At 40.2% G+C, this 22759-nt stretch overlaps 1 protein-coding gene across 5 annotated transcripts in view; it reads right to left on the bottom strand.

The window, feature by feature from the left end:
- The window catches only part of LOC115360505 (uncharacterized), a 49242-nt gene that overhangs the window by 21034 nt on the left and 5449 nt on the right, over positions 1-22759 (bottom strand). For 3 of the 5 annotated variants that reach the window (XR_003928346.1, XR_003928347.1, XM_030053457.1), the window contains exons 3-7: positions 16006-16236; positions 8127-8180; positions 5003-5125; positions 1650-1661; positions 263-265 (exon numbers count right to left, since the gene is read on the bottom strand). Coding sequence is in view for 2 of the 5 variants with exons in the window: in XM_030053457.1 (XP_029909317.1) it covers positions 263-265; positions 1650-1661; positions 5003-5125; positions 8127-8180; positions 16006-16236 (423 nt within the window). In the remaining 3 variants the exon portion in view is untranslated. Of the gene's footprint in view, positions 1-262; positions 266-1649; positions 1662-4683; positions 4696-5002; positions 5126-8126; positions 8181-16005; positions 16237-22759 lie in introns of all 5 variants that reach the window. The other 2 variants (XR_003928348.1, XM_030053456.1) reach the window with 1 other exon arrangement.

Genomic DNA, 22759 nt, shown 5'->3' on the forward strand with positions numbered 1-22759 from the left:
GACATCGGTGTGAATCCCATTTACATGAGCTACATTTTTTATTAACATTCTCCGCGCTTCAAAGAGCGAGCAGACGTCCGGCCGTCCAACACCCGCAACTCTTTAAAACTATTATCAAGACGACAAGACAGAGGTGAAGGAGTTGTTCTGTGCGATATCAGCGCTTTCCTAATTGAGGTAGAAGTGTGTTGTTCTGTCCCGGTTGCCAGCCTGCATTGCGATGATTAGTGTGAACATGGCCAAAAGGAGAAAGACAACTTACCCCCTTTGTATACAGTGAGGTTTACATCACACAAGGTCGTCAGATGGTGAAGCAGTTGGAAAAAGAGAAACAAAGACTCAGTACACTGAATATGGTAACACTTTCCTTTCCTTTTGCTTTCTGTCAGGGTATAAATCTGAGTGTTAACCATATAAAACTTCTGTGAGCTTAATAATTACATTCATAAATGTTAAAGGATCAAAATATACTAAAATTCTCTGTAGGAGGCATCTGGTCCTAGTAATATCATGCTTACAGAGATGCGTATAATGTCCAATTTGTATTTACCATGCCATTCAATAGGTTACTAAATGATTTTAATTTTGTATAAAATGAAGAAAATGTCTCAAACACACTTCTCTCTTGAAGTCCTGTTTGTAGTTTTGGTGAATTTAATAGTTTGACCTCCACCTGTAAGCCGTGTTTACAAATCCTTGTTTATTCTACAGAATAAATCTTTGTGGTTTTTAAAAGTGCTATAGCACACAACCATTTTGATATACGTGAAAGATAAGTAAGATAAGATAAATAAGAAAACGATGTGGTTTGGAGGCAAATTTGTGCAACACATCCTTCATGTGTACCTGCCGTTTCCTCTGTTCCAGGAATCAGAGCTCCTGATGGGATTTGTGGCTATCTAATCCATCTTCCTCATCCTCACCTGCTGTCTGATGCGCAGCAGACTCTCATTCAAACTAACAGGATCATTACTTTTCCCTGCGGAAGTGGAAGGACACCCACCCACCACCACCACCCCCCATTCACCCCGTCTTTCGCTCCCTTTCATTCATTTCAATAAGGAGATTACTAACTTGTTTACTTCTCTTTGAACATTTAATTTCCTTAAGCCCATTGTTTTTTGTAGCTGCTCAACACTCTAATGCCTTCTATCGGGTTTCGCCGCCGTCAGATTGATTTGACCAGCCTGCAGGCCGGTGGGATTGGAATTAACACAGACATGTTAGCAGATAAGTGGGAGAACAGTGAGATTCATCACCAAGCTTCGGGTAAACTGTGTATTTTAATGACGACAGTCCGAGTATAGAAAACTGCTCTGGAACCAGCAGTAATGAGAGTGTTTTGGTTTCCCGGCTACCAGCTCCTCATTGGCAGCACAGTGATACACAGCTAGCAGGTTGGAGTTATTCGAGCCTCATGTGATAGATAAATAAAAACAAATGACTTATTAACCTTTAATCAGTTATTTCCTTTGTCACTTGCCACATAAAATGCACTGGAATTGGAGTATTGTGATATACAAAGATACTAAATCAAGAGATATTTTGGGAGCTCATGGCCAAGAGCAACAGTTAAATCCACATTCTAGTGTCCGAATACATACACAAATATATTTAATATGTAACATATTAGTCTATTGCGTACTTACAGTGATGAAATCCTTAAGGAGGCAAGAAGGAAGAACAGTGAGAAAAGTTTTTTTGAGCAAAAAGCAGCGAGCTTCATTCATTGACTGACTTTTTGTCTGTAAATTAAAGGAATATTCCCCCTCAGCCACACCAACAGTAGAATATCATCAATCTGCAATGCTTAATACATTCCAGGAGTCATTGTGATGGCACGTTGTAACCACCTTTCCCTCTTCCCGCCTCAGCTACTCCTCCTTCAGTTAGTGATCTTCCTGCTTTTCCCAGAATGCCTTCTCACATCCCACAGAGGGAATGGGCATGAGTTAGTTTCATTCAGCCTTGAGTTAGAGAGCAAGAGCAATGTTGTAATAAAAAAAAAAAAAAAAGGAAAAATGGGAGTTGCCCCTTACACAAAACACAACATGCCTTTGGCTGCATTGTATTCTGGTGTGTTGCAGCCTCTGTCAATGGAGAAACTGTAGGATTTCTCCTTGCCTGGTGTCACCGGACCTTGTAATATCTCAAATTCAGATTCAGATTCAGATTCAGATATACTTTAATGTCATTCAAACATGTTAAAAAACATGGAAGAACGAAAAGTGTCACCCAGGACCAGTGAATAATAATAGATAAATAATAATAACCTAAAAACCAATAAGTTAAAATATATAATAAATAAATAATTTAGATGTGACATGTGAGATAAGGTCTGGAGCTGTTTGTGGAAGGGGCATAGTCAAAGAGCATAGCCCACTGTGATGGATTAGATCAACCCGCAACCACAGAGTAATGAAATATGCAATGTAGATACGAGTCACTGACAACCCACCTGTTCTAAGTAAACAAATAAAACGCTAACAGCATTTTTTTTTTTTTTTATCTGAATCTTCGAGTTGAGGTATCCAAACGGCAGCGCTCCTCCCTGCCGCGTCACTGTACCTTACGAGGCAGCGGGAATTGCGAGATCATGATCACACAAGAATCTATCTTGCCAGGCTACAAGTAATGCTTTTGGGGCTTCACCATGGTGGTTCAGACCAGTCAGCGTCCCACTGGAAGCTACAGGCACGGTTTAAGAGTGACAACAGTGAGAAGAGACAACAATGGCGGCTTCTAGTGTAAATGTTGCTGTACGCCTTCTGAATGTCAAAGGCTACGACACAAGTCAATACACAAGAAAGCATCATCGGCGGGCATCAGTCATGTGCGCCTCGATAGTGGTAAACTATGAAGCTAGGCAAAAGCGGAGCCTTTCAGTAGAGGTATTCATGTGTTTGGACAAAAATCCAATGAAAAGGAGGAGAACGTGCACTACAAAAACGCAAAATCTTACCAAGATTATTTGTCTTATTTCAAGTCAAAAATGTCTTATTTCTAGTCAAAATATCTCATTACACTTAAAATAAGACATGATCACCTCAGAAGTAACTTGTTTTTAGACAATTTTCACTTGTTTCAAGTGAAAATTCACTTGAAACAAGTGAAAATTTGCTTCATTGGCAAAATTTGTCAGTGGAAAAAGTGAAAATTCACTTGAAATAAGTGAAAATTAGCTAGAAACAAGAAACAAATTTTGCCAATGAAACAAGCAAATTTTCACTTGTTTCAAGCAAATTTTCACTTGAAACAAGAGACAATTGTCTAAAAACAAGTTACTTCTGAGGTGATCATGTCTTATTTTAAGTGTAATGAGATATTTTGACTAGGAATAAGACAAATAATCTTGGTAAGATTTTGAGTTTTTGCAGTGTGGGCCTGGTTGTTTTCTTCTTTGACGGAATCCCAAACATTTTGTTTTGCTCATTGAATGTCATTTATCACTGGGTTTAGCACCAGTGTAGTGTTGATCTGTGCATCAGGTAAGGTGCCACCATCTAGTTTAGGCCCTTTAGACAGATGGCCAATCAGATTGTCCAGCCACAGCCTGGACAGGTGCAAATGCAGCAGTATTGAGGGTGGCTAGATGGAAAGTGAGTTCAAATGTGAGACATGAACTTCCATTTCCATATCGTATTTAGGCTAGACTTCTCCCCCTTTTCTTCCGCTGAACATCAGTGTGAAATGGCGACTACAGACAGACGCATTAATTTTTTAATTTTGATCATGCTGTGTCTGGCTGTCTTATCATCTGCCATTAGTGGTGATGCTTTTTGCTGCTGATGAGGGCGCAACTCTCCATAACATCAACAACACTGTTACAAATTTAATGAAACTTGAAGGGATGATGCATTTTGTGAGTAACTGGCCCAAGTGGCGTCTTTCACGCGTTTCACGTGTTTTTTAATGTGAACATCGCATGAGCAAGGTCAGCGATATCACGTGTGGGATCTGGCAGCTCTCTGGAGGTGGATGGCTGGACAAAGGGAGAGTTGGCAGCTCTCAGCGCAGAGAGACAAAACCGGACGGGACGGCGCGATGAGAGATAAGAGCTCTGCTTAACCTCTGCTGTCCCATGTTTCCTTCTGAGCTCAGCAGCCCTGCAGGACGCTCATCAACCTTCAGCAGCACGGGACACCTTATCTGATTCTACACAGGTGCAGTATGCGTGTGTGTGTGTGTGTGTGTGTGTGTTGTGGTGGTGGTGGTGTATGTTTCAGGCATGTTTTTGTGTATGTGAAAGAGAGAGAGCATGAGTAACGGAATTTACTGACAGGAGGGTGGTTGTTTTGTGTGTGTGTGTGTGTGTGTGTGTCTGTGTCTGAGTCTGTGTGTGTGTGCGCGTATGTGTGTGTGAGAAATAGAGAGATAGAAAGAGAGAGTATCTATGATTCTATGATTCTATGATTTGTGTGTGTGTGTGTGTGTGTGTGTGAGAGAGAGAGACAGAAAGGAAGGTTTTGTAGTAGACAGTTTTTCCCAGGAAAGACCTACTCAGCATCATGTGATTAGAGCAATAAATGTAAAATAATAATAATAATAATAATAATAATAATTTTTGAAGCAATGTAATGACATTCTTTTTTTTTTTTTTTTTTTTTTTTTTTTGCACTAGAGACTAGAAAATTATACACCAGCAATTGCTTTAATTAACTTTAATTAACTTTTAACTCTCACCTTGGAAGATCTCTTTAGCAGGAGAGGTTAAAGTCACAATGAAATGAAAAATTACTTTTTGTCTTTAGCTGATTTTTCATGTGATAATGTTAACTCTATAATAACTGATGCTGAAATCCCTAACTTTCCAAGAAACAACATCATTTTAATGGTGACATCCTCATGTACCAGGAGGCAGCATAAAAATTCCAACCAATGAAAAGTGCCCCTCTGGGTTGACACTTTGGAATGAACTTGTAACAGGAAGCACATCACATTAAGGAAGTGAGGTGCTCTTGCTGTTTGACTGGTTCTCTCAGCGCGGTGGACTGAGCCGTACCTTCTTCAAGGCGAGGCTGGAGTCCTGGGCGAGGAGCCGGCGCTGGGCGGCCATGTTTCCCACAGCTGAGTATCTCAGCCATTCCCTCTCCACGGGGTCCAGCTGCACCCTGTGGAACAAAGACTGGAGGGACGGGAGGAAGAGGAGGAGGACGAGGGTGGAGGAAGGTGAAGATCCATGTCGATCATTATTTTTCTTTAGCGGGTTGCAGCTTCTGATTGATTTTAAGGTGACGTATCACAGGTGAGTTCACTTTCATTCAACCAGAATGAAATTTTGCACATTGAATTTGACACAAATGCATTGCATTGTGGCTTTTAATTATTTCGCAATTAACAGTTAAATTAGTTAAAATACAAATAATAACAACAAATAATTAAAAAAAATACTTTTGTGCTTTTTGCGGAATTACTTACAAAATACTATGCATGTAAATCTTTTGCTGTATTTTAATTAAAAATAAATAAATAAAGAAAGAAATAGCAAAACATTTTGGTCTCTATAAACTACCAGTTATATTTGTTAAGGCAAAGCAGATTCAGTTTGGTGATCACATCCAAAAATATTGTGCTTTCTGTACTGAATGCAGCCGGTATAAAACCATATAAAATACCTTTTTTTATGGTTGTTATCTCATGAAACAACATAGAAACAAACCGAAATAAATGTTCCCACTCTAATGTTATTATTATTTACAACTTTTAGCAAAGGAGTGAGTACAGCACTTCAAATAATTGTTCAGTGGGAGCAACAAAACTAGCACAGAGGAATAATAACATTTACAGTATTTATCTGTTCTACCTGTCTTTGTTTGGGATTGAAAAGTACAATCAGAAAAAAGAGCAAGAAATTGTGTTGGCCCACGGTTGCTGTAAGTTATTTTGGATAATTCTTTCATCACATGACTGGGGCAGGAGTGCAGTGGTATGTTAATAATGGTAGAGCAGTGCAGTCGAAGATGATCAGAGGAGGCTCTGGCAAGCTGTCTCGACTTCAGCATCACTCAGCTGAGGTTAATATTCCCACTCGTGCTGCAGCATGAACTGGCATTCTCCACAAAATAACAGCCGTCCTTGATGTCCTCTAGTCTCGGTGCCCTGGCGCAGGGTACCAGGGCGGGGGTCCTCATGCCATTAGTGGTGTTTATTGGCCAGCAGGGTGCTGTGAAGCACCACCCATGCCTTTAATCAGAGGCCTGCCAGGCCGTCCCTCACTGTTTACCTGATAGCGCCACGTTAATTACACAGCCTCAACCACTCACAGAGGGAGGCTGTCCTTCAGCCTGACAACACACAGAGTGGGGAGAGGAGGAGAGATGATGAAGGGATAGACCAGGAGAGAGAGGAAGGGAATAGTGTGAATGAATGGGGTCACTGGGTGCCTTGACATTGACTTGAAAAAGCCACGTACACTGTCTAAGCCTGCGTGTTAAAGGACAAATCCACCTTCAACTTGAAGAAAGACAAAAATCAGCCGTTGACAACAGACCTCTGTCTCCATCTAAATGTAGAACCCTGCAACAAGTTTAAACCTGTCCTCTGGGGGTGCCAAACAGCATTCTGGGAATTGCATTTGAGGTGGAAGAATAAACTGATAATGCAATATATTGCATTGTGTCCTCTTGTGATACATTATCAATACACTTGTGGCAAGTACCGCCGTTTGAGTTTCCGACTTCATTTGGACAGATGCACATTTGAGTCGCTATGAGGCATATTTGTTCCCTGATATTAGGAGTTTTAGCTGGAACTGTATGTCATGTTGCAGTCGCTGTGCATATTAAACACGACTGATTCCTGGTGAGACATTTGTTGTGTGTAGCTTTATCAGCACACACTCAAAGTCAGTGCTCAGACTCACCACATTTCCACATCATTGACTTAGAGGCCATTAAAGGACGAGCCTTAGTTTGAAAATTATACCACTGCCCAAAAACCAAGCATTTTCTTTGTTTTGTCAGGGAGGAAGAGACATTCCTTTCTTTCCTCCAACATGGCCGTGTATTCCTCATAGCCATTGGTAAGAGCTAAGGACGAGCAGCTCATTTCTCTCATACATGGCTTCCCAGAGTTGCACAACAAGCATCTTGCTATACCGAGATGAAAACAAAGGAGATGTGGCCGGGCCTCAGAGCTGGTTGTGTAGAAACACAGGGGTCAAATTTATGAATCCTGACACTGATATTTGAGCTGTCAGGCAGACATTTTTGCTTTCAAAAACATGACAGCAACAGAGAGTGGCAGATCTGGAAATCAGTTTTATAATTATCATCCATCATGGCTTCCAAGCAACTCCCTGTTCCTGATTTTTTGTTTGTCATTCTTCATAAATAATTATAAGAAGAATAATCACTCGTACTTATGTGGTATTAGATCAAAATATCTCACTGGAATCAATTCAGGTACAGTATGGTATTGATCGAAGCTACAATCAATATGTAATCAATACAACTATATCATAACCGAAGGTGGATGCCACTGACTGGCGGATATCTGAATTTTAATAAAAAGCCAATATCGGCCCTGTACAGGTCTATCAGTCTAATCCCAGTTAACGCTCCGTATTTTCCCTGCTGGGTCTAGTCAGGGAGTAGCAGGAGGCCGTCACAGCCAATAAGCAGACGGCTCAGCATCCGGCCACGGGGGAGGACGGCAGTGATTATGGGATATCGCCATGGGAACGGCGTTGGGGGAATGGCTCCATTTTATCTTGGTTTGTTTGGATGCTGACGGCTCTCCCCTGTTCAGTGAACACACTGTGACTGCAGGGTGGTGGAATGTGTGCTCACATAAACACACACACACACACACACACACACACAGAGCACGTCTGTTCTGGCCTGCACACACACAAGCACAAATATAAACACACATACACAAACAAATATAGAAAAGCACAGTTTGACATACACACAAACAGACACACTCATGCTGTCTCTGTTGCTCACACATGAGTACACAGACACGTGCGCACACACAAACACAGCCTCACATACACACATTCTCTCATCTTTTCTTTTCTCTTCTTTTCTCATCTTTTCTTTTTTCTTTTCTCTTCTTTTCTTTTCTTTTCTTTTCTTTTCATTTCTTTTCTTTTCTTTTCTTTTCTTTTCTAATGGGCTTACCATGACAGAAGATGCAGCGACACTTCTAGTATCATCCTCTTGGCACTCCTCACTCTGAAACACAAATATTATTAGCATTTAGCAACAACTTACACTCATGCAAAACATTAGGAACTGTTTCCTAGTATTTACTTTCACCCCAAATCCTCACAAGCTGTGCCTCAGTCATCTCAAGACTTAATGGAATACACCAAGTTATTGCCAAGAGGAACAGCTGTGGTGTGGCTAAAGTTAGAAATCACCTTGTTACCGAGACACTATTGTCTGCAGGGACACATTGTTGGTGAAAGCCAATGAAAATGCATATTAAACACTCCTTGATCGACAATTTCCATATGCAAGCAGCACAATGGATGCTAACTACAAATGTCAGAAAGGCAAAGGAAGCTGAAGTTCTGAGAGCGGGAAGCTCCACTGGCCTTTATTAAGAGAAGATGAAGATTGCATCACACGATGCAAAAGTGTTCGCAAACTATACAGCTTTTTACAGAAGTACTTCACCCAAAAAGAAATCATCCAAAAATCTGTTTTCATCATCATTTCACTGGTTCTTATCTCAAGTGTCATGGAGAATAAAGTTTTCCAGAAACTGCAAGGCATTTAAGAATGGAGATCATCAGCGAATATGACAAACAACAGCGATATGAAAACGCCTGTTTCAGATTCTCAAACTCTTTACGCAGTGTGATGCAAGTGCTCACTCTGCATTCATATTTTCAGTACATCCCAAAGCAATATACATTGGCAAAGAAACTGCTAAATACACCACCTCTGGAAGAAAGACTTTGAAAAGACTTTGAATGAGATGTTTTAACGTCCTTTTGCTGCTGCTGGTCCGAGTCACTGATCATCTGCACTCCAACAGAAACAGCTCCAGTGTTTTGGAGCTATAATTCTCCATTGGCCACGCAACTCAAACTTTTTTCATCAGACATTCCTTTAAGAGATGTTTGTTTCTTAACGCAAAGAAAAACAGCTCCGGTGCCAAAACAGATCAAGTCGTAATACTTAAGTGGTAATCCCTGTTTATGAGGGATTACCACGAAAATCCCTAACATTACCGCATTACCCACTCCAATCTGCTAACCCTGCCACTGAGTTTAATGTGAATAACTCGGACCATGCTGAATGATAGTACTCTAGATGCTAACATGTTATCCACCACACTGAGCAACGGTTAGCGATCTCAAACGCGACATGATGAGAACTTTTTTGTGATGAGCAATTTTGTGTTGAATGCAGGGAATAATGAGTAGCAAATAAGTTATTATTGGAAAAATAGGCCATGACAGGCCTGAATCAAGACTGTGACGGGAAGCTGAGCGACCTGCCCACCTTTAAAAGCACAAAAGAACTTATTTCATTCATTAAATTTATGAATCTACACTGATTTGGGTGTTTGTGATCAAAAATGACCAGTGAAGCAGTCTCATAAAAAAAAAAAAAAAAAAAAAAAAAAAAAACACCTAATGAAAAAGATCCTTCACTTGTTTAGAATTCAGAAATGGAGCTGATAGATGAAATCGATCTCGGCCCCCATCCTGGTCAACCTGCTCAGTCTGTCATTGAGAGATTAAGTGCAATGGTTTGTGTATTTAATGTGATGGGGGAACAGTGGAAATGCAGTGTTTTGGGTCTAACAGCGTTATAATTATCTTTGGGGTAATTTAGCACAAACCCCCCTTGTGTAATTGTTTGCACTGTGAGTCATTATATAAGACTCCTGAAGACTGAGAGTGAACCTCCCTGAAGGAGTGCTAAGGGGTAATATATAATGAATCCATTAAAACCCTAAAAAGACTGTTGGAATTCTCAAAGGCTTCCTAAAACACACTTCAGAGGACTTGGCGAAGATGAGGCTGCTTTCATCTCTCAACCTGACATCTTTATTTACTGTCTATTGTCAGTCTAGCAGATTGCAAAGGTCCTCTCTCAACTTGTTAATGAGGAGCGCTCAATTGTCTGATTTATTCTTTCATTTTCTCCACCAGATACATGAATAAATCCTTTTCATGTTTCCTTTTTTTTCCGTCATCGTCTCCCCCGTTCCTTCGTTTCAAGTCCTCTCCGATTCGCAATTAGCATTTCGTGTTCTTCTCCCGGCGTCGGAAAACAAAGTACAGCAGCCTACACGTTAGCTTTTGTTAGGGGTGGCACTCAGCAAGGAATTTGGGGATTTTTAAACGGCGAACTACTCTCATGTCTCTGTTTTCCTCTGGGCGTTAAGCTTATTGTAGTGATGAACAGAAAGAGAGCTGCTCTCAAGAGGAGTGAAAGTCCACTAGATCTGGAATTTGTGTTAAAACAAAATTGAAAAAAAAAAAAAAAAAGACATCTTTGTATTTCTGTTATTAGTATCACTCATCTACTGCTGTCATTTTTGCAATACATGTGTTCTGTTATTAGTTTTTTAAAGATTTCCTGGTTTGTAATATTGAATATGCAGTCTTTTGGCAGTGCTGCTCAATTTACGGCTCGTGGGCCAAATCTGGTCCTCTATAAACTGCTGAGTGGCACGCTGACCATTTTCTGAAGTACAATGAAAATAAATTTATTCCCACTGGGTTTTTTTTTTTTTTAAATTCATATCAGTGAGTAAATGTTCATCAGTGTCCCCTTGCTGTTACTTGGGAAGTTGCATATTAGTTTATCAGCGGTGTGTGCAGTGTGCAAAAGCAGTTACACGTTATGTAGAAGGATAACACTGATCCTTCACATGTATATTTCACACAAAGAGCTTAAATCTGCTTTTCATTCTGTCCCTGGTGGATGCAGTTTATGTTTATGTTTTTTTTTTTTTTTTTTTTTTTTTTTATTAGTCATTCCAACATTTGAGTAATTACATGATGGAAGAGGTTCCAGCTACATGTTTAATGTTGCATAAACTCTTCCAAATGTCACCAAAGCATTTTAAACTAAAATGCAGTTGCAGCCGTTCTTCGTATAATCTGGTAAATATTATTAATGTTTGTGTCGTTTTGCAAAAGGGGCCCCCAGGCAAGGCAAGCTGAGTATCAAACAGGCAATTTGAGAGTCAAACCCAGCCTGAAATGAAGGTCTGTCCTGGGGAACACAGAGAATAAAAACACATGGATGTGACAAATTGAGCCCTGATATCTCTAGCAGTGCTGACTGTCAGAGACTGACAGAGCAGAGAGGAACCTGGACCAAACACCTGTGTTTTCCTCAGATCCTCCTGAAGTACGAGCGTGGTGTTTTCTGTGTCGGGATAATTCTGAGAATGTTAGGTGAGCTTTTGATTTCCTATGGTTGTCCAAACCTTTGGGCCTGCGATGCATTGTCCTCTGGGGCAGAACGCCAAGACTTTTGTGCAAATACGACTTGATGCAGGTCTGCTCCCTCCTCGCTGGTCTTCTTATCCCTACGCAGCAGGGCAGCTCCATGGTGGAAACTCCTGGTGTTATGATGGACACTTACTCGCTGTGTGAAATGGACGGACAAGCAACGCTTTGTTGGCGAGGAGGGAACATGAATCCCAGCAGAGAGAGAAGGAGAAACGAACTTTGCTACGATTTCCCTCATTAGTAATCGAAGAACAGCCATATCTGTGAAGAAGCAAAGTGATAATGCCCCCTTCCATAGGCGAATAAAGCTGAAATAAGGGGAAAACAAAAGTGGTAGTGTGCATTTGCATTAGTATAATTGATATTATAATTGCATACATGCTCCGTACAAGAAAATGAGACTTGTTTGTTTGCATTAATGGTAATCTAGGAATTCAAGGTTAATGCATTCATTGTAAATTAGCCTGGATTAGAGTGTCAGCTAAATGCCTTAAAGGTAAATGTGAAACGAGAACCGTCGCTATCCACAATATAGGCTTCGCATCGAAAGAAAACGGAAACAGATTTGACGTTGTGGTTGTCATTTTAGCTTTTAATTGCTGCATAACAACCTTAAAAAATCCTTTTTTGGGCAGATTTTCCTGTTAGCTCGGTTTCAGGGTGATGGGGGTTTTGGGGTGATAGGTTATCGTGGTGTGTTTAAAGCTCTCTGAAGGTGGCGAGAAATATGCACAATACAGTGGAATGTGGATCTCACCCACTCAGAATGACCTCTCCCCCGTCACCCCATCCACCCGACTCACCATCCCGTACCCTTTCACTGCCCCAGCTACAGAAGAAGGCAACAAGATAATAAAATCAACTTAGTCCGTGTTGAGGCGACATGAATGGGCCCCTGTGCCCCCTGGAACAAAGTAGCCTTCCCTTAGCATAACAAAAGCCTTTCCCAGCCACTTCCACTCCTCTATCTATTCATCCTGTCAAAACACGGCCTGTTGGCTTTTCCTTCTCTTTCTCATCTGTCTCTCCTCCCTCGCCTCCAACACAATGAGCCCACCCGCCCCCAACCCCCCTGTCCCTTCAGATCCACTGACAGCTACGGAGGCGGGAGGAAAGCGTCCAACCTCTCATTGCCATTCAGGAGTGGCCCTTTTGTATGGCAATCGCCTCTCCTAATTGGTCGCGTTTACAAGCTACTCCGTCAAACTGCCAAGCGGTGAAATTCTGCATAGTGGCTGAGTGGTTATGAGAGATGAGACTGAAAAGGGAGGCTGTGTAGAGAGGCTGGTGTAAAGGCTAGTTAGAGGGAGGAGGAGATGCTCGATTAAAAAAAGAGAGAATAGGCTTCGGTGAATGACTGTAACTTTGTCCGCTGACATTTTCATTTTGGTTGAATTAACCTTTTAAAGTCACCATTGAAAGCTCAAATGTCTGTTGTTAATTATTAAAAAAAAAAAAAAAAAAAAAACAACAATCACTAATGTTAGCCTCTCGCATAATAAAAGGAAAGATAACATCAAGCAAAAAAAAAAAAAAAAAAAAAAACATCCTTGTAATCGTTCATCTTTGCCACCTCCTTTTTGAAAAACAAGACACGAGAAAAATAGCGCTTTAATAGACTAAATAATCTTGGGTCCCGTATGTTTTTGTTTTATCAGGAGCCTGCAAAGACAAGCTCTTGATCATCCAGTCAATTTGATAAGCCGTCTTATCTGTCATGGTGCTCTCAGCTCTTTTGATTAGGGTTATTAGCAACATTAATGAGAAAAAAGGCAATTCTAAAGATTAAACTAAAGTATGTTGTTCCGGTTAGTGTCTTTTCTGAAAATCTCGGAGTCTTAAGTGCCTTAGCCAATTGTCTAAGGCATTTACATAGGGAACACCTCTAGCAATAAATGATTTATTATTACAGTGAAGCAGAAATCCATGAGGGCAAGACTTCCCTTTTAATTACTCTTCTCAAATCAAGTGGCAGCCCTGCAGTCATGACTCAGTGAGTCTGTCTGAAAATTAAATGTTCCTAAACAGTCTAGTGAGACGGATAGAAATGTATTAAAGACCAGCTCTGTTGATGGCTGATGAAGTGTGCTTCGCTGAGGCATGACTAAGCTATATTACTTAAAATGACACTTGACTCCTTAATCCCATTCCAGCATATGAATTTGGTTGAAAGTGATGAAACTGCCATATTGGTTTCTTTCTTTTTTGTTGATTTTTTTTTTTTTTTTTTGAGGGGTGGGGGGTGGGGGGGGATCACACCACTGTGGATTCGCAAGAAGACCTAAAAGTAGATAAACACTATACATAAAGAGTTTTACTCCAACTTCACTTGAAATAGCTGAGAGATACTCTTACAAAAGGTAAAACATATCATTGTACTATTAAAGTTATGACCTTTGCTGTAAAAATTGTTTTGCACTTTATGTTTTGTTTTGCAGATGATAGAATCTGAATTTTCTTTATTCCTTATATGTATGTGTATCTATCTATCTATCTATCTATCTATCTATCTATCTATCTAGATATATAGATATAGATATATGTATGTATGTATGTATGTGTGTGTGTGTGTGTGTGTGTGTATACTGTATTTTCTAAAATACAGTAGGTTCAGTCTCAAGGATTATCATTTTGTCAACCAAGGGCTAAAATTATCTTCTATTTTGAAAGAGTAGGTGTCACTTTTTTTTTTTTTAGCTCTCATTTCGAAACAAAATTGTACACTTTTTGAACTTACAAATGCAATCATACAGGGGTGGCAACAACAGCACCAAAATCAATGAAACCTTTCAGGGGAGGGATGATGCTAATGTGCCTTGTGGTAACTAATGAAAAATCTTGCACACATTAACATATTAATTGAGATTTTCCGACAATGGTGTTTTGCCAATGGATGCATTCAATTCAGGCTTTCATTCAGGGGAGAAATTTAATGAGAGCGGAGAAAGATAACGGCTTTGTCAGTATGTGCACTTAGTCGCCGGCTTTTTGGAGAAAAAGCACTTATCTCACCCCAGGAACCCCTGGCTTATGTAATCTGCCCTCTCATTCAGAGTCGCAGCCGTATGATTGTTTGAGAAATGAAAAAGCCATTTTGGAGCGGGCAGCGGCTATGAAAGGAACCGCCTGTTCTGTACCATGCCCTGCGTTGTCAAAGCGCGCAGGGGTCACGAGAGGTCAAGGGAATTATGATTACGCTACAGCCTCGCCGCTCATTCGTCAGGTTCCATATTCCCTCAAGTGACCCCTCGATAAAGCGGTCCTTTTTGGCTGATAATGAAACTTGATAGCTCTGCAGAGGAACATGAATGTTTTGTTAAGAGGGGAGTATCGGTGTTGTTCGGTTCAGGAGGTTCATCTTGACAAGATGGGGGTCTTTTTTGTGTAGGAGCTTCAGCTGGTTCCTCATGGCTTTCGTCAGCTGCAGCTGGAGTTAGCATAAATGTAGCTTGAAATATTTTTCCAGCTATTGGGATTGAGTCATGCTGGGGAGTGTGGAATTGCATGGAAACAACAGGGTTTTTGTTTTGTTTGTTTGTTTGCTTGCTTGTTTGCTTGTTTTCCTTTCTTTTTTTGGGAAAAAAAAGCTCAGTTTGCTGTTATCTAAATGTGACAGGAATATTGTTTACTGGACATTCAAGGTTTCACAGTGATTTCTGAAAGATCTTTGAATGAACTTTGAATGTTCTCAAATATATTGTGCCTATGCAACCTAACTCATATACATTTTATCAAAGCAAATAACAATATTATTATTGTACAATCATTGCACCCTTCTAACTGGCAAAACAAACAAACATACGGGCTTACTTATAAACTGTTTTCGTGATTTGCTTTTTTGAACATGGAATAATCATGACTTATGGGCATTCATTGCCAATACAGGGGTCCCTCGTTTATCGCGGGAGTTACGTTCTAAAAATAACCCGCAATAGGCGAAATCCGCGAAGTAGTCATCTTTATTTTTTAACAATTATTCTAGATGTTTTCAGGCTGTAAAACCCCTCACTACACACTTTATACACTTTTCTCAGAAAGGCATCAACATTTTCTCACTTTTCTCTCTTGTTTAAACTCTCAAAGTTCAAGCCTTCGTAGAAAAATAAGTCCAGTATTATAGAATGAACGCATTCGGTACTGTACAGGAGACACGGCACGGAGGAGATTGATTGACAATGGTCTACAGTCCCTTAGCCAATCAGGATGCAGAACACAATGCGCTGCAAAAAAAAAAAAAAAAAAAAAAAAAAAAAATCCACGAAACTGCAAGGCCGCGAAAGGTGAACCGCGTACACAACTGTACACCAAATTTTATGTACACCTAAGCCTATACCCAAGAAATTATTGTCAACTAAGTTACTCATAAATCTAAAAAATAAAACTCCTCTCAGTCAGAAATGGTTTGTCCCAATATGACCTCAGAACATGATGCCATGAAGAAAACATTGTGAACTATCTTACTTCCCTCTCATGTCTCCTAATATTGGCATCTTAGAGAAGAGTGGATTGAAGCAGAGGTAGATAAGGCAGCTTGAGGTGAAGTGGGTTCACGAAAAGTTTTGCAGTTGACTCACCCTCCTGGAAATGGTCTGCTCGCTGGCCAGGGATATGGAGTCACTCTTTAGAGACAGGAGGTCCGAGCAGGCAGTGTCGCCTCCCTCACTGGAACTGGGACTGGGATCTGTGGGAACGGCTGCTGCCGCTGGGATCGCCAGGTCTGTAGGCTTCTGCAGTTCCCGAGGCTTTGCTACTGCTGCTGGGGTGACTGGCAGCCCAACTGGTGTGGTCAGCGGCAGTGACCAAGACTGCCAAAGACACACAGGAAAGCCATGAGCACGCACCTCACTGTTGTTGGACAAAAGGTACACCTGCAAAAAAGGTTGTTGGCACAATTCACTTAAGAAGTTTAATGTTCATAAAATATCAAGCCTCCAATACATAGATTTATTACACCTATTTGATCACTAATGAAATGCTCATTTGCTCATTTCCATTTGTTTTGATGACTTGATGATGTTTAAAGGACCCCTGTTATATCAATGTGACTCAACATAAATAAAAATATATAACCTATATATACCTATAACCTATAACCTTGAAATTCATGCGCTAGTTGTGCAGAACACAGATATCTAGAAAAGACAGCATTTTTTTCCAAGTTCCCTTTACCCCAACAAAAACTTGCCATATCAGTAAGTTTCTATCTGGTATAGATATATACTCTATGGTGCACTTCTTTTTAAAACTTATTTTTTGAATGGTTTACGCAGTGGGGAGTAACATGAGGCGATCCAAACCAGATGTCAGAAATGCTTTTGCTCACTGACCCATCAGTGCACTGGCTCCTTTCTATATATTGAGGATGTTTTCTAATTCCATTTTGCCTAATTCAATCACTTTCACATTGTTGTGCTTCTATCACACTGGCGGTACAGTAATCTAAATATGAGATGAAGTGATGTGAATATGAGCAAACCCTTCTTACCTATGTGTATTGTTAGACTTGAATGAGAGCAATACCCCAGCAATCCTCCGAATACAAACAATAAACCTTCACAGTGTGCACTCTACAAGATATAAACCACCAGATATCAATTCCAATCTGTGCCCATGTCTTTCAAACAGCGTCGAGGTGCCACTGCATTAGCATATGAGAGAGTGTTTACAACTCAACAAAATGTCCGTCTGCCTCCCTGAAAGTAGTGTTCATCTTCATGTGGGTAACAAAATGAATTGGCTGCCTGGGCCTGTTGAGTACAATTAGGCCCCAGTTGGCAACAGACATCAGCAGCGGCAGTTTAACATCTCATAGAGCCGTGATTGTCCTTTAACTGTTTAGGACTGCCGTCCCAAGAGAGCTAATTATACCTCTCCAGTCACTATTGTCCCTATCATGCACGCACGACGGCACACACACACATACAAAGGCAAGCATACTAGACTCACGCACATGGAGGCACACATGCACAAGCAGAAAGCCTGATACAGCACACCTATCATTTTGATTTCAACTAATTATTTCAAGTGCTACCGTGCTTTCGCTGTAAATAATAATGACACTACTTTGCACTTCAAAAAAGGTTCCTGCATGGCTATTAATTCAGATTTAATCAACACATGAGGTTATCAAGGAGGCCTCAGGTTTACATTGCTTTTTCACTGTGCACAGTGGTGCCCAAGCCGTAGGTGCAGTCTCTACTGCGACTCGGTGTTGTCACGAGTGCTCAGAAAATGCAGAGGAGCCGGGGAAAAGGGATGGAGAAGTATGTAAGGCTCTGTGTCTCTCAGTAACCTTTGTTCCTTATTTTCAATGGAAAAGTTGCACTGCTAATGTGTTACCTACAGAGCAACCTGAGCATTTTTAGTGCACTTAGTGATAGTAACATGCTTAGCTAATAACTGCCGCATTTAAAGGTTTTCAATGGTCACTTAGCATCTACAGGAGTCACCATGCACATTTTCACCAGCAATGTCAGGAAAAAAAAAAAAAAAAAATGCTCAGTGTGGCAGAGGGGCTGATAAGGCCCAGAGATGAAAAGTACAGCTCTGACCTTTTATCTGAAGTGAAATATCTGTTGAACGGTTTCCGTAGCTTGCACTTAGTGGATACAAGTGCCAGTAGAAAAGGACATGTTAGATAGATAGATAGATTTATTTATGGATTAAGACGAATAAAACAGCAATCCATCGGATGACATGCAAAAGTACAAAACTTATTTCCAGCATGGTCCTTGGTGTTACATACAAGAAACAAAATAGACAAGAAACAGACAAAGTCAAGACAGAGGTCATACAAAAATTGGTGGGAACAGAAGACATCCCAATAAAACAAATACACAAATAAAACAATTAAAAAGCAGAAAAACTATCTAGAATCAAGGCACATTCACCTTCTTCCATAAAAGCTGCTTGACCTGCCTTTTAAAAATTTCTCTAGATGTTAGGAGTCTTATAGCAGTGGGCAGACAATTCCATGCCATGATCCCAGTGTAGAAAAAAGAATTTTTAACTGCATTATTACACACTCTGGGGACAACACAGGAGCGGATACTGGCCCTCGTGATCAGGGCCAAATGACTGGAGGTGTAGGTTGTGCACCATCTGAAATGTGAAAAAAAAACATGTATGGTGCTGTAGTTACATTACCATCATCTGTGATTGGTCTTTATCTTTGAGCAAGTGTGGAATGGAGAGCTGAGTTTTATAACAGCATCACTGACTTCATATGGGAAGAGGTTGGAAATTTTCCCTTCAGTTTCAACTATAAGCCTTCATCAGTGTAATGAAAACCAATACATTTATAGGAACAGGTGAGGTAGTCATAAATCTATTGAATGAGATTGAAAGTACAATTTGTTTGCGAAATATGACCATTTGAGAACTGACAAAAATGGTCAAAACCCCCTCCAAAATACCACACTGGGACAGACAAGATTTGCTCAGATTTGGTACCAAAAACTTTTCACATTTGGAGTTTTCTGTAAGAACTGCATTTCTCAGCGATTAAATGACAAGCTGGAAATTGCAGTGACTATCTTGTGGGACTAACATCAACACACATTAATCAAATGTGGCTCATTGAAACCACAAGAATTTCAGCTTTCCAGTCAAACCCAATTTATGCAACTCCAAGCCTGCTGAGGCCCCAGTATGTGGCTCCCATTTTAGAATCGGCAAAAATAACACATTTGTACTGCATGCAAAAAGCTCCATGGCTTTTGCTCCAATCTGCATGGGATTAGCATAGGGTGGGCATCTCTGCATGTCTGGGTGCCCATAGAACCCAGAAATCCTGAGGTCAAGGGACCCTCTTGAAAATACCTTACTTTGGAGCAATATTTAGTTCCCTTGCTTACAACCTAGCATGACATGCTTGGCACCAACAGATTCCTCAGGTCATCTAGTTTCACATGATAGCAGTATCTTCAAAAATCGACCTTATTTCCTGTAGTGCCTGCCCCACTGTGGTGTTAATGTTAAACTGGGTGGAGAATCTCCCAATCTGGCAACATTGCTTGGGCATGAAATTTTCCACCCCCGATCCAGTTATTTTTGATGTGCAGTGTTACATATTACACTTTTATGTGAGAGTAACAAATAAAATTTACACACACACACACACACACACACACATCACAACAATAACAAACAAAATTTTTCATTATTTGGAATTGCTGGAGGGGTGGCACCCTAACACCCTTAATGGAGCACAGGCCCGTGACCGCAGTGCTGATTGCAGCGACAGAGGCACTTACACGACTGATCTCAAATTTGGATACGTTTATGTGCAGAACGTGCGATTTCAGACGCACTTTTAATGACGCTGAAGCAGTGAGGGGATGAAGAAGAGGGCAGAGGAGGAGCTTGTTATTGGGCCACTGCAGAAATTTAGAAAGCTCAAAGCAGGGAATAACAACAGGCTGGCTGTAATTTGTATGGTGGAAAGAGGACCCACAGTGATAACTGCCACATTGCAACTGGTCATTTTACTGTAAAAAAAAAAAAAAAAATGCATGTGATATTTTGGTTTCCCACTTACAGGAAAATGCAGAATTTCTTCTTCATGCTGGCATCTATTTTTGCTGAAATGACAGTTCAGAAGTCAGAAAATACAAGTTTTGAGTGAAATGAAAGCAGCAAAGTAGTGAAGTGAGTATAGTCTGTCTCTGTCTCTGTCTCTGTCTGTTGTCTGTCTTATGAGACTATAGACCCCAGTGGACATTAGTCTTAAACATTTTGTGTTGTCCCTTATCATGTCAGTGTTTATCAATTTTATCAAGATTGTCCAATCATCTACTAAACTAAAACTGGACAGCAACAGCAACAAATGACAATGATAAGCACTCCATGGGACAGTGAAGTAATAAGGATCAGTAAGAGTACATCTAAAAGCATATGTGTTTGATGTACAGTGTTTAATGAGCAAGCTCTCAAAATGACACCATGATACCCTGCTGTATTCTATAGTGGGGATGTATGGCAAATGATCTGTTTGGGATCCTCTTGAGGTTTGTTTGGCGGGGGCTGGCTGTCATTAGAAGAGGAAAAGATCTCAGTATAACATGATATGGAGCGGACTTTAATTGGTGCTGGTGACTGTCACATTGTGTATCATCAAAGTGCCCTGCTACCTAAATGCCATATACATGCCATTAGCAAGCACACAAAAATGAAGAGCCATGTGTCAGAGATGTGAGCAGTATGATACGTAAAAGAAAGCTTGAAGGGGGGACCAAACAATTAAGTCGACTCAGCTGCAAGTCCACTGCATGTCACCAGCCAAGAAAAATAAAAGAACAAAACTTTTTCAGTGTATCTAAAGTGCTTCTTTAATGGCAGATTTGAGGCATGATGTGTTTGAGGCTATGTTAATAAGCCTCTCATTATGTTCTTGTTTATTATGGCCTTGATCATGGTCTGATCTGGAAATGAGAGGCCACAGTCTGTGAGTTATGGCAAGCAATGCTGGAAACGCCAAAAAGGAAACAAAACACAACCTCACAACTGTTATTAGCTATTTTTTCTGCATGGTGAGAAGGAATGAAATATTAACTGTTCAAAAGCCCACTGTAACCAAGATCAGATCAAATGGTTGCAGATTGTGGCAAATCAAAAACTGTCTGTCAAAAGCTTGAAAGGACAACAACACTCTGGAAGAGAGAAGTGGCCTGTATTAACATGATTTAACTCGCACATTTTATTATATCTTGTGTTGTAGGGGAATATAGCAACCCAGTTGCCAGAATATAATGTTGCCATTTTACATTTGTGCAAACCAAGAAATATGTCAATGTTTTATCAAATAATGCAGAACTGCCACAGAACATTTTTTCCTGGCGACTGTGGGCTGGAATTTAGTGTATTTTTTTTTCCTCTCAGTTAATTACTAAAATTGATGTGGTGCTGTGGTGCCTTGGCAAGGAATCATTTAAATTCTATTTATTTATTAATTTATTTATTTATTCATACAAACAGGCTATTAATTGGCCATTTCCCCCCATTTTTTGAGGGGGATACACCCCAACCTAAAAACACAATTTAAATCTGGATAACTCTTGATAATCTGCATATCAGTTTAACAGTTTATGTATTACTCTGTCTGTCTTAAAGTGGTTGCTATAAATAATGTCAAATTTTCAAGCTAAAACATGATATCAATTTTGATTAAATTGGAGGAATGATGACTCTTGGTACAGTAAGGCCCAAGGTGTGCATTGTTTGTGGGGGATGGTTTATCATGATTATTATTTCATTTATTATTTTCATTATTATTATTTTGCTTGTCTTCGAACCAGATTTCTCTTACAGGATTGTACATACTGGAATTGATTTGAATGTATTACAGTTCACCAATGGGATGAAATTCAGTTGCTTATGACATTCAGTAATCTGGTGGATGTTGCAGTTTTTGTTATGGCTACAGCAGGCATGGCAGATATGTGACGCTATAACAGCAGGATGGTGAAGGCTAATAATAGCAGGAGATCGAGGGTTAACCATGATAAGGTGGTGAATGGACCCCCACTCTCTCTGCCTGGATTGGCATCTCCCCATTTCCCATGCAGCGGAGTGCGTATCCCCCAGTGAACACTCAGGCCTGTAAATTGTTTATCAGACACTAATGCACTAGCCTAATCCTATTTGCATTCATATTAGTTTCCCCGTATCGCGATCTGAGGGAATTACTTATTTGAATTCTTCTGAGGGGTAAATAACTTTATGCATGATATCGGTATCTTCATAATTCAGATCAGTAAAGTCAATTTGGTTTAAGTGCTCCTCTGCCGCGTGCCACAGAGGTTCTGAGGAAACTTATTTGGAGGCGGTTCGGATCAGTGAGCATGTACACATGAGGGCGGGTAATGGAATCTATCACAGAAACGCTGTAAAGGGTTGAAATTCTCACGTTTACCCCCCTCAGAGGCTCCCTGTATTAAAAATACAGCTATGTGATGAAGTGCTTTGTGCCAGTAAGCGTATGCCCACTTAAGAGGAGTTCCTTCACTCATTTGCACATAAATATTTTCCTTTCACTTTAGATGTTTTTATCCTCTAAGAATACCTTTACTGTATTTTGCATTCTGCATTCTAAAGGAAAATCTGTCCAAATTCAAGCAATTATGTTTATCTGACAGTTTTGATTTTACTGGATGTGATAATAGAGGCATGCTGGAGTTTGTTGTTTTCAAAATTAAATATTTTTGTATATGTTAACTAATAACAGTAAACACATTACAGATTGTGCTGCTAGTAAGAGGAATTCCCATTATTGACAGAACAGAAGATTTTCGATTGTTGCAATTTATGTGCCATTACCAATGTATTGGA

Source organism: Myripristis murdjan, chromosome 6 (assembly GCF_902150065.1).
Source record: "Myripristis murdjan chromosome 6, fMyrMur1.1, whole genome shotgun sequence".
Classification (NCBI taxonomy): Eukaryota; Metazoa; Chordata; class Actinopteri; order Holocentriformes; family Holocentridae; genus Myripristis; species Myripristis murdjan.